The sequence below is a fragment of the Emys orbicularis genome, chromosome 1 (genome assembly GCF_028017835.1).
Source record: "Emys orbicularis isolate rEmyOrb1 chromosome 1, rEmyOrb1.hap1, whole genome shotgun sequence".
Lineage (NCBI taxonomy): Eukaryota > Metazoa > Chordata > Testudines > Emydidae > Emys > Emys orbicularis.
Window position 1 is genome coordinate 102507412 of NC_088683.1, and position 16731 is coordinate 102524142.

At 44.3% G+C, this 16731-nt stretch overlaps 1 protein-coding gene across 2 annotated transcripts in view; it reads right to left on the minus strand.

The window, feature by feature from the left end:
- ABTB3 (ankyrin repeat and BTB domain containing 3) overlaps nt 1–16731 on the minus strand; it is a 263448-nt gene that overhangs the window by 43399 nt on the left and 203318 nt on the right. For both annotated transcript variants that reach the window (XM_065407584.1, XM_065407577.1), the window contains one exon: nt 1613–1778. In XM_065407584.1, the coding sequence (XP_065263656.1) occupies nt 1613–1778 (166 nt within the window). The remainder of the gene's footprint in view (nt 1–1612; nt 1779–16731) is intronic.

Sequence of the window (16731 nt, forward strand, 5' to 3'; positions counted from 1 at the left end):
ACATAATTAGTGCTCAACAAATAATTAAATAACACATGCAATTAGCACACAGGGAATTTGGTTTTTGGCAACATGAAAAAGTTGTTCTTTCAATATTCAAATCATTGGCAGCTCAGTCCTGCAAGATGCAGACTCATTTGGCCTGATCTGGCAAAGCATTGAAGCACATGTTTAAGTCAAATGGGACATAAGCATCACTTTAAAGTTAAGCACGTGATTAAGTGCTTTGATGGATCAGGCCATATGGAGCAGCACTTTGCAGGACTGGAGCATAGCAATTTTTCTATGAAAAGTTTCAAGGTGTAGAATTATTTAAAAGAATAATCATTTAAAAGTACTATAACATACTAACCATGGAATGAACTCCATGATATAAAAATAACAGTAATACTTAGTACTTACAGGGTACTTCACACTTACAAAGCACTTTATCAACATTAACTAATTAATGTTATAGGTCAGTGTTCTATGAAACTAAAGCTATTAGAACTGTCACCCATCAGGGATCTTCTAGGTGTACCTAATCCTGCCTAAGGGTGGGGTGGTGGGCTAGATCATCTCTTGAGGTCCCTTCTAGCTTTATATGTCTCTGATTCTAATATTTTACATTTCTATAGCACCTCTCATCCCAAAGCACTTTACAATTATATTCATACAGCACTGGTCAAATGCAGCCATCTGTGGGGTGGAAGCTGGCTGCCCCCTGCCAAACAGTGTACTGCAGAACTGGAAGCAAAATGGGAACTTTTGGCTAAGGACACCAGAATCTTTAATATTTTTGCAGAGCAGATGGGAACCTCAATTTTTAAGGTCTTATAATAAAGATCCACCCACAATAAACTACATGGAACTCTACTTCAAAAGGATGAAGCATTGTCCATGGCTGCTAAAGTGTCAATATTTCCTGCTTGGGAATTGGGAACAACTTCATGAGCTTCACAATCCAAAGTTTCCACTGGTGGGCAGTTATGGAGGCAAATTTACTTCTGGATAAAGCTGTACACTTTACAGAGACTTCCCTTTTGTTGTAGTAATCCTTAGTATTTCCCATGTTATCTGTAAGTCACCACCCAAAAGATAAGATGACTAAACAGTAATGAAATATGGAGATTTCTGTCTCCAGATCACCAGTTCAAATTGGGGCCTATTTCAATATGCACATGAACATTATTAACACTCACTTGACAGGGGTTTGGTGGTCTATGTGAAATGCGTTGCGAACCTCAGACCAGTTTGTATTGGAAAGATGTCCACATCACAAAAAACAGCATCCTAATTGCCACTATTATGCCCAAGCCAGGGTCAACTCTGTATTCAGATCAACTCCAGGCACTCCTATGACCTTTTGATAGTTTCTCCTGAATCAATGTAATTTAAAAAGTTTAAGCCAACTCATGTGCTATATCTACCTCAACATTAAAGAAAATAATCCATAATTCCTAAGGGCCCAAGCTTAGCCTGAATGTACACCTGATGGAGTCTTAGTTCAATATCAAGTAACAGAGAAAAAGGATTAAGTTAAGAGCCACCTGTTTATGAAGTTAGAGTGTTGGAAGGTTGTTTTCTTTAATAAACAGTCACAACTCCTGGCTTCTAAAGTTAAATTTTGTACCTGTTCACTCATGCTGTTAATTCCATCTGGCCCCAGCAAAGATATGGCCTGTTTAACTAGATCCGTTCGGCCGCAGTTCAGCATTCGGAATCCCAGATCCTGCTTGAATTTAGCTTCTGTGGCTACCGCGTCCAGTTTTCGAGAAGCACAGAAGCAGTCGTCGATTCTGCGAATTGTGAGAAATAGCTACATCAGAGGACAATCAGAGGACAGACATCATCATTTATGGCATCACTGTTGCACTTTACCGTTGAATGATGCAGGTCTCCCCCCTCCCCCCGCACCACCACTCTCACACTGTCACCCTCTTGCCCTCTTGATATTCCTTTGAACTAGCTGCAGCACTGAAGCGCTGGATGTGAAATGCTAATGCAAGTTAATGCCTTTTATTGTTCATGTTGTTTACTTTAAGTCAATGGTGAAAGGTAGCTTTTAGTCCATCTTTTCTATTTTCTCCTACTTATGTGTGTTAGGAGAAACCAGGTATATTGTTCTCACTGCACATTAGTTCTCCTCACCGGGGGAACAGTCCAAACCTTGTGATCCCTGCAAAATTCCCATCGACTTCAGTGGGCTTTGAGTCTGGCCTGGGTGGAGATGGCCTTTAATCACAGATGCTTAAACAAAAAGAATAAAGGATCATTCCAAAGGCTTCACAAATGATATGAATTCAGCTCTGCTAAAAGATAACCCCTTCCAGGGCAGAAGGTGGCAGCTTGAGGACAACCAGTGGTCAGCACACTGCACACCAGAAGAGGAGGACAGCAATTTTGGCCAGGTAACCAGGACAAACTTCCCACCCTTACAAGCAGTGCCATGGAGTCTTCAATGTTCACTCCGAGTAGTTAAGACATCAGTTTCTACGGTCTTATTCAAAAGATCCTCAAGCAGCAAACTGTGGGGAGCTAAGTGTATCTACTTCAGAAGGATGAAGGCCTGGGTCTATCCAGTCAGGATTTGAAGCTGCAGATCCAGAGAGGACAGGCATTTCAAATCTGATTCTTACACAACTCAGCCTCATCTTGTTAAGGAACAGACGCATTTTTCTTTCATGCTGATACGTGTTTGGGAAGGGGTGGGGTGTGGAGTCCAATTTCTCAGCACTCTGGCCTGTATTCTGCTGTATAGTTGTAAGGGACAGCACCACTTGAGTTCTAAAGCCTTCCACTAACAGCAAGTCAGTAAGGAATGGAGTAATTGGGAACAGAGAGTCTAAATAAGGATCAAAAGGGAAAATGCCAAATGTAGATCTAGGAGTATTTTTATTCTGATAAATTACTTAATAAATATCAAATAAAAGTGATAATAAATCTTTGGCATCTATATAACAATTTTCATCATATAGATTATAGAATAATATAATAGAGAATGTATACCTCTACATAATATATGATTAGGGTTTTTGATTTTAGGTTTTAATTGATAAACACCTACACCCATCCCCCTTCCCCCCAAAAAAATTAAATCAGTGTTTTTACAAAAAACCCCCACCAAAAACAACAGAAATGGTTACTTGTATCTAAGGGCTCATCTACACAGAGCAGTAATGCTGACTATGGGGATGTGATTTCTAAAGCGCACTAACGTGTTGCTCATTAATTGGTCTGTGTAGACCCTGCTGGTGCACACTAAAGGTTCCCTAATGTGTTTTAATGTAGTGCTGTTTGAAACTGTACAACAGTAAAACACCCTAGAGAACATTACAAAGAGATTACTCATTAAGGTATGTACAAAGAGAAAGCCCCATAAAACCCCCGATTTTAGGACATCTACATAGAACTAAAAAATGGATGCAGACAAAATAAGCACTGGACAGTTCCATCATTACTCAATGGCACAAGGATGAAACTTTATCACAACAATGAATTTGTAAGATGACTTAAGATTACTGCACAGCACACAATCACAGAAAATATCAAGTAATGGCAATAACAGATTCTCCTGGAATAATGTGCCTACAACACAGGTTAAAAAGCAAATCCATAATAATACTGTCTTTGCACAAAAGTTGGAGCCAATTTTAAAAAGCACAAACATGCAGGACTCAGGTCAATGACACTGAGAGACCTGGGAGCAATCACTGCTTTACTAGTTCACACAGTATGCCACATGTTTGGCACCTAAACTACAGCTGCATTTGTTACTCCTAACAAGGGCCCTACCAAATTCACGGTCCATTTTGGTCAATTTCATGGTCATAGGATTTTAAAAATTGTAAATGTCATGATTTCAGCTATTTAAATCTGAAATTTCACGATGTTGTAATTGTAGGGGTCCTGACCCAAAAAGGAGTTGTAGGGTGGTCACGAGGTTACTGTGGGGGGGTGGCGGTACTGTTACCCTTACTTCTGCGCTGCTGCTGGTGGTGGCACTACCTTCAGAGTTGGGCAGCTGGAGAGCGGTGGCTGCTGGCTGGGAGTCCAGTTCTGAAGGCAGAGCCCAGGGCCGGCTCTGGCTTTTTTGCCGCCCCAGGCAAAAAAGCCTCCGCCGCCCCCCCCCCCGCGGGGGGGGCTGGCGGCGAGCCCCGGCGGGGGCTCCGCTCTCCCGCCGGGGGGAGGGCGGCCGGAGCCCCGGGGCGAGGGTGGTAAGCCCCGGCGGGGGCTCCGCTCTCCCCCCGGCGGCCGGGGGGAGGGCGCCAGAGGGGAGGGCGGCCGGAGCCCTGGGAGGAGGGCGGCGAGCCCCGGCGGGGGCTCGGCTCTCTCCCCCCCCCCCCGCGGCCAGAGCGCCTGGGGCAGGGCGGCGAGCCCCGGCGGGGGCAGGGCGGCGAGCCCCGGCGGGGGCTCGGCTCTCTTCCCCCCCGCGGCCAGAGCGCCGGGGGCAGGGCGGCGAGCCCCGGAGGGGGCAGGGCGGCGAGCCCCGGCGGGGGCAGGGCGGCGAGCCCCGGCGGGGGCTCGGCTCTCCCCCCGGCGGCCAGAGCGCCGGGGGCAGGGCGGCGAGAGGGCGGCGAGCCCTGGCCGGGGCTCGCCGCTCTCCCCCCGGCAGCCGGGGGGAGGGCAGCCAGAGCGCCGGGGGGAGGGCGGCGAGCCCAGCTGTGGCCCCGCTCTCCCCGGCGGCCCGAGCGCCGCGCCGCCCCCCTCCAGGTGCCGCCCCAAGCACCAGCTTGGTTGCCTGGTGCCTGGAGCCGGCCCTGGCAGAGCCGCCACCAGCAGCAACGCAGAAGTAAGGATGGCGTGATATGGTATTGCTACCCTTACTTCTGTGCTGCTGCCTTCAGAGCTGGGCCCTCAATCAGCAGCCGCCATTCTCCGGCCACCCATCTCCGAAGGCAGAAGCGCAGAAGTAAGAGTTGCATGGTATGGTATTGCCACCCTTACTTCTGTGCTGCTGATGGTGGGGTGTTGCCTTCAAAGCTGGGCACCCAGCCAACAGCTTCTGCTCTCTGACTGTCCAGCTCTGAAGGCAGTGCAGAAGTAAAATAACCTTGCGACCCCCCCTGCAACTCCCTTTTGGATCAGGACCCCCAGTTTGAGAAACGCTGGTCTCCCCCGTGAAATCTGCATAGTATAGGGTAAAAGCACACAAAAGACCAGATTTCACGGGGGGAGATCACATTTCACAGTCTGTGACGCGTTTTTCATGGCCGTGAATTTGATAGGGCCCTACTCATAACATCATAGCATAAAATGCTAGAGATTGCATGTGTAATAAATATAAACATAATATAATATTAATTATAAAGATACTATAGGAGTTTTGATGTTCAACATATTTGTCGGAGATTCTGAACTTCTGAATTTTAGTTGAACTTTTCCAGATTTCTCAGACCTAACAGAATATGGTCCAAATGGCTGACAAACAGCCACAGAAAGATTTAGAAAATATCTGAAAACTGCAAAAGCATCTGCCACCAGAAATTACTGCTTACATTAAACCATTTCTTCACTATTTACACATATATGCATATAATAAGCAAACTAAATATACAACAGGCCAAATTCAAGGCTGGTATATGCAGGCACAGCACCACTGAAGTCAATTTAGTTTGGTGCATGCAAAGTATTACTAAATGGGCTTCTTCATAAAAGAATTAGGTATGAATTGCACAATATACTCACACAAGGCAATAAGGAGGAGTACAAACTTCTCTTACATCCCTATGTGGGTTACAAGACCTGGAGTCTGGGGAGTAGGAGTTAGTTATTCCTCCCCAGAATAGAAGATTAGAACGTGGGGCCATCTCCCTAACCGCTGGCCAGTGCACTGGAGCCAGCACAAAGGTGGAGGTCATAATTTACTCTTGATATAGGCCATCAGCAAATTCTCACTGCTCTATAACAAGGAGGCAGACAGGAAAGAATGGGGTGTCTGTCCATGACTAGGGCTCTTTGGTACTACAGTAATATAAATAAAATAATAAAATAAATAATAACAACAATAATAATAATAGTGACTCTGAGGTGTGTCTCTGAGTCATACTGACTCTGGGGGCTACTCCTGGGTGGTGCATGTTATACACCATTCTTTGCTTGGGGCTGTCGCCCAAATCTAAAGGTCTAGTGTTTCCTGTGACACAGTGACAAAATATTCCTGAAGGAAAACTGAAGAAATGTGAACTGGCAGAACTACAATAAGGTGAGTACAAAACTGATTAGAAAAAAACAAGCTCAGTGTGATTATTGATGGTTCAATGTCTTCTGGTATCCTACAGAGGATCCATCACTAGTGCATTGCTGCATCCATGGCTAGTGGGGATTCTGGTTCCAGCTGCAGTAGCAGAGAGAAATATCTGCTAGAATCCCACAGACAGTATTTAATATTTTGACTCATGGCCTGGATGAAAGAGTAAATAAATGGTCAAATTGGGGAGTGATTTTTTAAAAAGCAGGATGTGGGGAAGGGTAAATGCTTCTGAGGAGAAAATGCAACAAGATCTTGAAAAGTGAGTGATGAGTAGGTTGGGAAAAAATGAAATTCAATGAGGATAAATACAAAGTAGTCTTAGAGACAGAGCAAAAATTAGGAAACACAAGTACAGAATAGGAGAACATTGGTTCATTGGTAATACTGCAGAAAAATGACATATGGGTGGTATAGTAGATGGAAAATGGAAAGGGAAGAATAATATTTTACAAAAAACAAACAAACCCCCAAACCCCACACGAACAAAAGCAAACGGAACAAACCCCAAGCAAACACAGTATTGAGCCCAATCTTGCAGTTCTCACTCATACAAGTAGCTGTATAGTCCCATTGAAACCAGTGGGACTATTCACATGAATAAATGCAGCAGGATTGAGGTCAATATTATGTTATATAAACAGAAGTTTAACAGAGAAAGACACTACAGTAATGGACACAGCATAGGAACCAAATAGAAGAGAATGTAAAATTAAGGCGGTAAGTGAGCCTGTACATGGCATACGACACAAGGTTTGCACACTGCTACAGGAAATATAGTGATGATTCGGAGAGGTCAGGAAAGGATGGCTAAAATACTAAAAATCTTGCAAAATACAACTTACAAGGAATGGTTAAGAGAGCTAAACATATAGGGCTATATTTTCAAGAGTGCTTTTAAGGGTAATGACATGTGAAATTGTGTGTTCATAGAAATAGAAGTCTTTCCCTAAGTGTGATTGAAATGCCAATGCAAATAGAACTAAACAGCCCTACTGCATGGCCAATTTATGGCTCTTTCCCCCAAGAAGTATTTATAGTCTTCCAAACGGCACAGGACACAGATGTTAGCTGCATGGCAGGACATCCTACTGAAAGGCAAGGCCAGTCTGTTGCAACAAACCAGCTGCCTCCAAACAAATCTACAGCTGCTTACACATAAAGGAGTTGCAAAACCCTACCCACTTCTCTATCTTTCATCTGCCTCTTGTTCCTGCCCATCTCCTTCTGGGGCTGTGGAGACCATAGGTGCAGGCGCCAGGGACAGAGTAACCTCCCTGTGTTGTTCTAGTCCTGATAAGTGACAAGTTCCTATGATTTTTCTTTTAATTAGAAGAAAATCCTTTCCTTTGTTTGAATCATAGAATAGCAGGGTTGGAAATGACCTCAGGAGGTCATCTAGTCCAAGCCCCTGCTCAAAGCAGGACCAGTCCCCAGACAGATTTTTGCCCCAGATCCCTAAATGGCCCCCTCAAGGATTAAGCTCACAACCCTGGGTTGAGTAGGCCAATGCTCAAACCACTGAGCTATCCATGAGGGCTGGTGAAGTGCTCATGCCACCACTCATGAATGAAAACGAGGGTGTGGGGGGACTCCTGCCTTAAGTCACCACCTATGATATAAAAGCCCCATTGCTGTTTTACAGTGGCACTGTGGAGTTGGGAGGAGGTGGGAATCTTTGGCTGACCAGCAGATTCCTTCTCGTTTCCCTTGCTGATAGCTCTGTAATGGCTGCAATTCTGCAGCCCACCTGACACCTTTAGAATTTCTTCCTTGGCTGGCTGATTACTTACTAGTCAGGGAAGGACTCGTCACAGGTGTTAGGATGTCACTCTTTGTACAACAACTGTCAGACAGATTCTAAGAGTCTATTCCTTGGAAGGAAGCAGGCTCAGGAGGCTGCCCAATGACAAAGTTAGCACTACACAGAACCTTCCCAGTGGAGAGTACTCCCTCTGAATAACATGCCACCTCCATATCTATAATGTAAGTGGTGGTGATCACCAATTTCCTATGGGTCAGCAGCCCCAAAGGATGTCCAGGCTGCTTGGAGCCCCCAATCTACATTCACACCTAGCACCAGATTTTCTACAAATTTACACATATTTGTGCTCTAAATTGCACTGACTCGACACGTTCCAACAGTTCCTTGCCCTCTCTTGGATCAAACCTACAATGGCCACTGTAAGGAAGGAGAAACTTAGGAGCAGGTGAAACCTTATATTTTAAAAGCTGCAGAGACCATATTATTCAACTTAAAATGCAGTATGACACATTTCTCTCCAAATCCCTTTTTAATTCCTCACAGATATTTCTTCTGCAGGGGTCACCATCAAAATCATTACAATGGTGTCACTCCAAGTAATTAACATTGTTGTGGCTCTGTATTGCAAGTGCCATGGTAACATTAATTATTTGCAAGTGGCCATTGTCAAGGTGGGTTTTTTTTGGTCATCATGGTAGTTTGTCATCCTCTGGAATATTCAAACTTCTGAAAGGGTTCAAAAGCTAATAGTCTGTCTGTATAATGTGCCCTTATTTGCAGGGTAAATTCTTTCTCTTGTCCTATTTTTTCCCCAAATTCAGATATAAGCAGGGTATGAAGAGCTCTCCTCTGACAGCTAGCTGGGAGGGGGAGAGATTTAAGGAGCAAACTGTATTTATATGAACACACCTACTCTGCCTAGGTATCCAGCAGACAGGAGCTGTGTTGCTCAAAAGTGATCAACGTTGGCTGGTGTTGGGTTACAAAACACTAAAATGAGCTGGAGTGCCGATGAGAAGCAAAATCGGAAAATAACTGAAATACTTCTCTGATGGATATCTACTAAGGAACAACCTATCCCAAATGCTCAATTACTGAGGGACAATCTACACTCATTCCTATATTTACTTTCTACAACCAACTTTCTGTATACTTTTTCATGAGTGATGTCCCCGAGTATTCGGATTCTAATATCTAAACTGTATTGTTAAATTTATTCACCTAAATTTGGGTTATTGCAGATTATGTACTATATGTATTTTATGATGTTTAAACCAGATTTTGTACTTTTGAATAATCTAAGCACTACACCCAGATGTACAGACACTATTTCATTAACCTGTCTATTATATAATTTTAACATTAGCTTTAATAAAATTTGTAAATCTGAATTCAGGGGTAGTGAAATGTTGTTATCTTTATTGCATGCGTAAATGGGAGCAGAACTGTGCTGAGCCTGTCCTACCTAATTGAGGGGTCACCCTCAGTTGAAAGGAACTCGCTAAGGCAGGGGCTCGAATGCCACACCCCTGTGAAAGTAAAAGGGGTGGGGATAGGTGTCCCAGACAGGATGTGTTGACTCTCCCTAAGGGTCCCCGGTCTGGTTTAACCTGTTCCTCCCTGCTGTTCAAGGATAGAGCTAAATAGGCTTCACTAGGTCGCCTTTTGTTATTTTTAAGTACTCAATAAGAGCTGAAATCACTTGTGGTGGGGCAGTGTTTCTGCCCTGCCTGCTGAGAGCTAAAAAATCACTAAGCGATTGACCTACAGAGGTCACAGCAGAGGCGCAGGTGGCAGCAGAAGATAACTGACGGGCAACTGGTGGGAGTGGCTGGTGAAAGTGGCGAGCAGTTGGCTGGTGGGAGCGGCTAGCAGGGTGGCCAGGAACAGTGGCTGGCGGGGCGGCCAGGCAGCGAGGAACAGCGGCTGGCAGGGTGGCCAGCCAGAGCAAGTGCTCAGATGATGGAGCAAGCCAGATGTCTTCTTCCCCAGGTGGGAGGTAAACTCACACAGATGCACTTCTGAACCCAGGGTCCTGACTGACCAAGGATGACCACTGTGAGTGGGGTGTGGTGAGGGAGCAGAGGGAGGCACTGTAAAGGAACTTTTGGTTGTAGAACTCAAGAACATGAGGCAGAAGACTCTGCAGAAGACTCTGCCCCACGCACTCTGGGGTGGGTGACCTGCTCACAGTTTTATGGTTATGAATCCTGCTTGTGGCACTTTCCCTAAGTAATGCTGGGTCACTTCCCTCCTTTCATTAAAAGTTTCTTTTCTACACTCAGACTCTGTGCTTGCGAGAGGGGAAGTATTGCCTCTCCGAGGCACCCCGGGGTGGTGTGTGGCTGGGGGCTCGAGCCAGTTCTGTGTTGTATTGTTGAAAAGGAACCCCTAGATATTGAACCCGGCCCTGGTTGCCGCTGGCTCCACCTGGCAGAAAGATTACACATATTATGAAAGCATAACTGTCAGGTTTTATATTGGCAGCTAAAACTTGGAAATTATTTTCACATTTACTTGGAGTGTGTGATTTAGAGAGAGTTTGGGTGTCTTTCTAAAAATAAAGTTATTTGTTGCCTGAGTAAGTTTGGGTTAATGGATGATGAATGGGCAAGGTGCTTCTATTTTAACAGTGTTAGGCATGGTTTATGTTACTCTATATTGTAGAGGTTTTTTTAATTACTTGGTTTTGGGTTTATCATCACAGTTGGTTGTGGGCTGTCATGGTCAAATTTTTTAAACTTTGTAATGCTTTGGAAATGTAAAAAACCCATTGAAAACATATTCTAAATATGTTCTCACTTTATATATATATATATTTTATATTATATTATATATTATATATATATATGTGTATATATATATATATGTAATTTTTTTCCAAGCACAACTGATTTGTAAGAAATGGAGAGCAGAATATTATGTTGCTGTCAATTGAAGTCAATAATGTTGCATTGGTGTAACTAAGGCCAGAGACTTCTATCTAGGCTTTTTCTTTTCCCCCCATGATCATCATCATGGTACCTGAGCACCTAAAACCTTACTGCTCAAACTGAGATGTAAGCCTCAAACCCTTCTCTATCAATTAAGTTATCTGGGTGTTTTGGCTCTTTGAGACTGCTCACCATGCCCTTTGTCTAAAATGCAAAATGAGGGTAATGAGTCTGTAGATGTTATTTGCTTGATTATAACTTTGTAAAGTTGTGGTAGATTCCACAATGATTTGCATCTTAATATTTTAATTCATTATAATGATTCATTTGGAATGTTTACGCTCTTTGGGGAAAAAAACATCTTTCTTGTTCTGTGTTTGTACAGCACCTAGTGCACTGGGGGTCCTGGTCCATGACTGGGGTTCATAGATGCTATCACAAAACAAATAATACTAATAATTAACTTGATTTAACTTTGTCACCACTCCTTTTCTCAGGTGTTTCCTGAGTGGAAATATTATATTGATAACGGTAAGGAGAGCACAATGTAAATGCTATCCAGAAACTATTGTGTTTTCACTAACAGGGATGGCAAAATTAGTCCAGTCACAACCACTTCGCAAAGACTGAGATTAATTATTGCCAAAGGTGGAGGAGGGGTCTCTTTTTAAAATTTGAAAATAAAAATCTTTTAAATTATTTTAATCAGGATCCATATTAAACAGTGAAATAAAAACATTCTGGATATATGTCAATATACATGTCATTCTTGTCAAGGAGACAATGAGGATAATGGGTTACAGATACTGACAAACCTATTAAAGATGTGCTGAAACTACAAAATTTGGATCCAGATTCAAATTACTTTTAATATACTAGCCTCTTTATAAAGGCAGCAGTCATTTGTAAAATTTGGATAAGGCTTCTGATTTTGAATAATCCCAAAGTTTATGGGCAGGAGTTTGTTTCTGGCTCAGCTCTAACCAGAATAATTAATTCAAACCCCTCATAACCACTATAATACTGTACTATATGTTGTCTGGATTGTAACAACGATTTCATTACAGAACTCAAGCATATGGAATATTACATCAAGTAAAATCAAAGTGTGTTCTGGCCCCAACACTGAAAAGGGCCTAGACTTAAATAATTCCTTATTGTTATTGGCCTCAGATATCAAGTAGGCAAAATAGGTTGAGATTCACATCAGGAAACCTGCATGCTGCCTTTTAAGTATTCACATTCCCTTCATCTTCTGGCATAATCTGCACCAAGGGACTGCTGGATTTTGTCAAGGAGTTTGTTTGCAGCCACATACTGGGTTGGCATTTTTGTGCCTAATTACTGCAGCAGCCACCGCTGGTGTTAAAGGATTAGTCAACATTTGTGGGAAGAACAAGGACTCTCAAGGAGAGAGACATATAAACCAACTACCCCTATTTAAGTGGGACTGTTCCTAATTAGATAGAAAAATATCTTATTTTTCCACTCTGTCCCTCCAAAGAGCTCCCCGTCCAATGTATATTAAGAGAGTTAAAACCAGTGGCAATATTTTTCTCCCCCACAGTCTCTATTTATTCCAATCTGTTCAGATTCTTATGCTGCGCCATCACCATGGGATCTGAGTGGCTTCCAGAATTAGAAAATTAAATAAGGAGACTAATGTCTATCAAACGCAGTTGCTCTTCATTCGCCTCCAGGGGGAAATTGTGTGTGCGCGCATGTGCGTATGTGGGGTGTGGAGTAAATTAACATGCTACACTATATTAGAGAGACAAGGCGGGGGAGGTAATATCTTTTACCGGACTAACTTCTGTTGGTGAGAGAGCCAAGCTACGCTATATGTTGTTTTTAAGGAAAGCAAGATCAAAGCAGCACCCCTTGCGTTTGGACTGGCATATAGGTTTATGCTGGTGCTTATTTCCCACAAGAGAGAGTTACACAGTGTGGGACTAGCCCCAAAGAAGGCCCTCATGTCTTCTGTCCAGATGAGCTTGAACCCTGAGGTAGACAATTCTATTGCTCCTGAGGAATAGAGCCATCAATGATAACGATGGTCCCAGAGGACAAGAGGTCTCTTAGGTATTCTGAGCCTAGGCCACTTTGAAAATAAGGACTGAGATCTTTAAACTTAACTCATTATTGTGGGTGGGACAGTGTAGTCAGCAAAGCACAGAGGTGAGGTGCTCTTGGTCATCTGTGGTGCTGATGAGGTATGCGGCTGCCTTCTGCACTAGTTGCAGTCTTCTCAGGGTTGATGCTTTGACCCGCAAATTGAATTCATTGCTGTAATCCAGATAGGAGGTGATACACCATTTTCATGGCCAATTCATCATCAGCAAAGTTGGGACCTGATCTCCCAGGTGGTCATAGATTGTAGATGTTTTGTGTGGCTGTTGCTATAAGTGAGCATAGCGTCAGCAAGAAATCCAGACAAACTCCCAACGACTGACTGTCTCGATGATCTGTAGGTATGCATCCTCAATTGGCGGGGGCTGTACCGTGGTGGCCAAGTCTCTGAATCATTTCCCTCTGCTCACAGGTATAATAATTTCCGTCTTGCTAGGATTCAGCTTTTGCCAACTCTTCCGCGTGTGTATGCTGATCTCAGCCCTGTGTTGGGATGACTGAATCATCCTGGAGTTATCATCCATGGCAAAAGTAGATTAAAACAGGAGGGAGAACTCTCACCACACCCATCCAGGAAAAGATGCAGTTATTGGGAAGTTCTGCTCCCTCAAGCCAGGGAGAGGGGAGATAGTTGAGCTATTGAGCACTCCTCACTGCTTTAACCCTTAGAGCATGGCTACACTTGCAGATGTAGAGCGCTGTGAGTTAAACCTGCCTTCGGAGAGCGCAGTAGGGAAAGTGCTACAGTCTGTCCACACTGACAGCTGCTTGCGCACTGGCGTGGCCACATTTGCGGCACTTGCAGCAGCATTGGGAGTGGTGCATTATGGGCAGCTATCCCAACATGCAAGTGACTGCAACATGCTTTTCAAATGGGGGTGGGGTGGAGTGTGACAGGGAGTGTGTTGTGTGTATGTGGGGGGAGAGAGAGTGAGTATTTGGGGGGCTGAGAGTGTGTCAGCATGCTGTTTTGTAAGTTCAGACCCCCCTCCCCTCCCATCACTCAAAGCAAACAGTAAATGTTTGCTTTTTCTTGGAGCTGATAAGCAGCCGGCTTCACGGAGCTTTGAAAGGGCATTTCCGCATTCTTGCAGCTGATTTCACAACAATGACAAGAGTGGCCACTTGACTTAAGGGGGTTATGGGTCGTTTCTGGAGGCTGATCACAGCACAGTAATGCAACACCTCGTTCACACTGGTGCCGCGGGGCTCCAGCAGGGGTGCAGCAAACGTTATTCCACTCGCCGAGGTGGAGTACCAGCAGCGCTGTAGCCGTGGAGTCAGAGCACTCTACATGCCTTGCTAGTGTGGACAGAGAGTGAGCTAGGGCGCCCAGGGCTGCTTTATTGCCCTGTAACTCACAAGTGTAGCCAAGGTCTTCGTTATGACAAACTGCAAATAGCAGAGATGTGTGTTATCTGTATATTGTTGACACTTGAGCTCTAGAAGTTTCATCATTTCTCCCAGTGGCTGCACATAAATATTTAATAGGACCAAGGAGAGACCTGAGCTCTGAGAACTCCACATGTGAGGGGTCTGAAGGCAGAAGTGTCATTTCCCATCACTACACTCAAGAAAAGATTTCAACTACTTCAGATTTCAGAGTGGTAGCCGTGTTAGTCTGTATCAGCAAAAACAACGAGGAGTCCTTGTGGCAACTTAGAGACTAATGTAGCACAAGTAGAATCGGGGCGTAAGGAGACGAGAGCTGAGGAAGCATTGTTCCAAGTCTTAGAACAACGCTTCCTCAGCTCTCATCCCCTTAGGCCCCGACTCTACTTGCGCTACATTGATGACATCTTCATCATCTGGACCCATGGGAAGGAGGCTCTTGAGGAATTCCACCAAGATTTCAACGACTTCCACCCTACCATCAACCTCTGCCTGGACCAGTCCACACAAGAGGTCCACTTCCTAGACACTACAGTGCTAATAAGCGATGGTCACATAAACACCACCCTATACCAGAAACCTACTGACCGCTATATTTACCTACATGCCTCCAACTTTCATCCAGACCACATCACACGATCCATTGTCTACAGCCAAGCCCTAAGATACAACCACATTTGCTCCGATCCCTCAGACAGAGACAAACACCTACAGAATCTCTATCAAGCGTTCTTAAAACTGCAATATCCACCTGGTGAAGTGAAGAAACAGATTGACAGAGCCAGAATGGTCCTGAGAAGTCACCTACTACAAGACAGGCCCAACAAAGAAAGTAACAGAATGCCACTAACCTTCACCTACAGCCCCCAACGAAAACCTCTCCAGCTCATCATCAAGGATCTACAACCTATCCTGAAGGACGATCCCTCACTCTCACAGACCTTGGGAGGCAGGCCAATCCTCGCCTACAGACAGCCCCCGAACGTGAAGCAAATACTCACCAGCAACTACACACCACACAATAAAAACACCAACCCAGGAACCAAACCCTGCTACAAACCCCGGTGCCAACTCTGTCCACATATCTATTCAAGGGACACCATCATAGGACCTAACCACATCAGCCACACCATCTGGGGCTCGTTCACCTGCACATCTACCAATGTGATATATGCCATCATGTGCCAGCAATGGCCCTCTGCCATGTACATTGGCCAAACCGGACAGTCTCTACACAAAAGAATAAATGGAAACAAATCTGACATCAGGAATCATAACATTCAAAAACCAGTAGGAGAACACTTCAGTCTCTCTGGTCACTCAATAACAGAACTAAAAGTGGCAATTCTTCAACAAAAAAACTTCAAAAACAGGCTCCAACGTGAAGCTGCAGAACTGCAATTAATTTGCAAACTGGATACCATCAGATTAGGCCTGAATAAAGACTGGGAGTGGTTGGGTCATTATAAAACCTAAACTTAATTTCCCCAACATTAATTTCTCCCTACTGTTACTCACATCTTCTTGTCAACTGTCTGTAATGGGCCACTCTCTTACCACTTCAAAAATTATTTGTCCTCCCTTGGTATCCTGCGGTTAATTGATTTATCTTGTTAGACTGACCTCACACTTGGTAAAGCAACCCCCCTCCTTTCATGTATTTATACCTGCTCCTGTATTTTTCACTTCATGCATCTGATGAAGTGGGTTCTAGCCCACGAAAGCTTATACCCAAATAAATTTGTTAGTCTCTAAGGTGCCACAAGGACTCCTCGTTGTTTTAACTACTTCAAAGTATTTCTATTGACCTCTGCCCCCTGTCTCAAGTGGGATGGCTGTAGCTGTGTCCTGTGACTGACTATATTGAATGCCAGGATCCAGAAGTATGAGACTAGACACTGGCCTTTTGGCTAGGGCTAATAAGAGCTCAGCCATCAGCACTACTATCACTGTTTCTGTCCCAAATCACTGGAGCTTTATAGCTTTCAAATGTTAGCAGGTATGAATGGGGCATGGGGTACAGGCAAGTAAAGAACTTAGGAGCAGTCCCATACATCGCTGCAGCCACATATAAATGTTCAGACTTATGGGAAATATTGCTGAAGGATTTAGATACTATGGGGCCACATTTTGCATTAATTTACACACGGCTGGTTAGTATGATGCACTGGACACGACACATGTTCAGCAGTCCCACAGTGCATTTCCCCCAGCCCTACCTGGAGGATGTCATACACCCAGCAAAGCCGCAATCACAGCAAGCCTGCAGAGAAAAAGCAGGG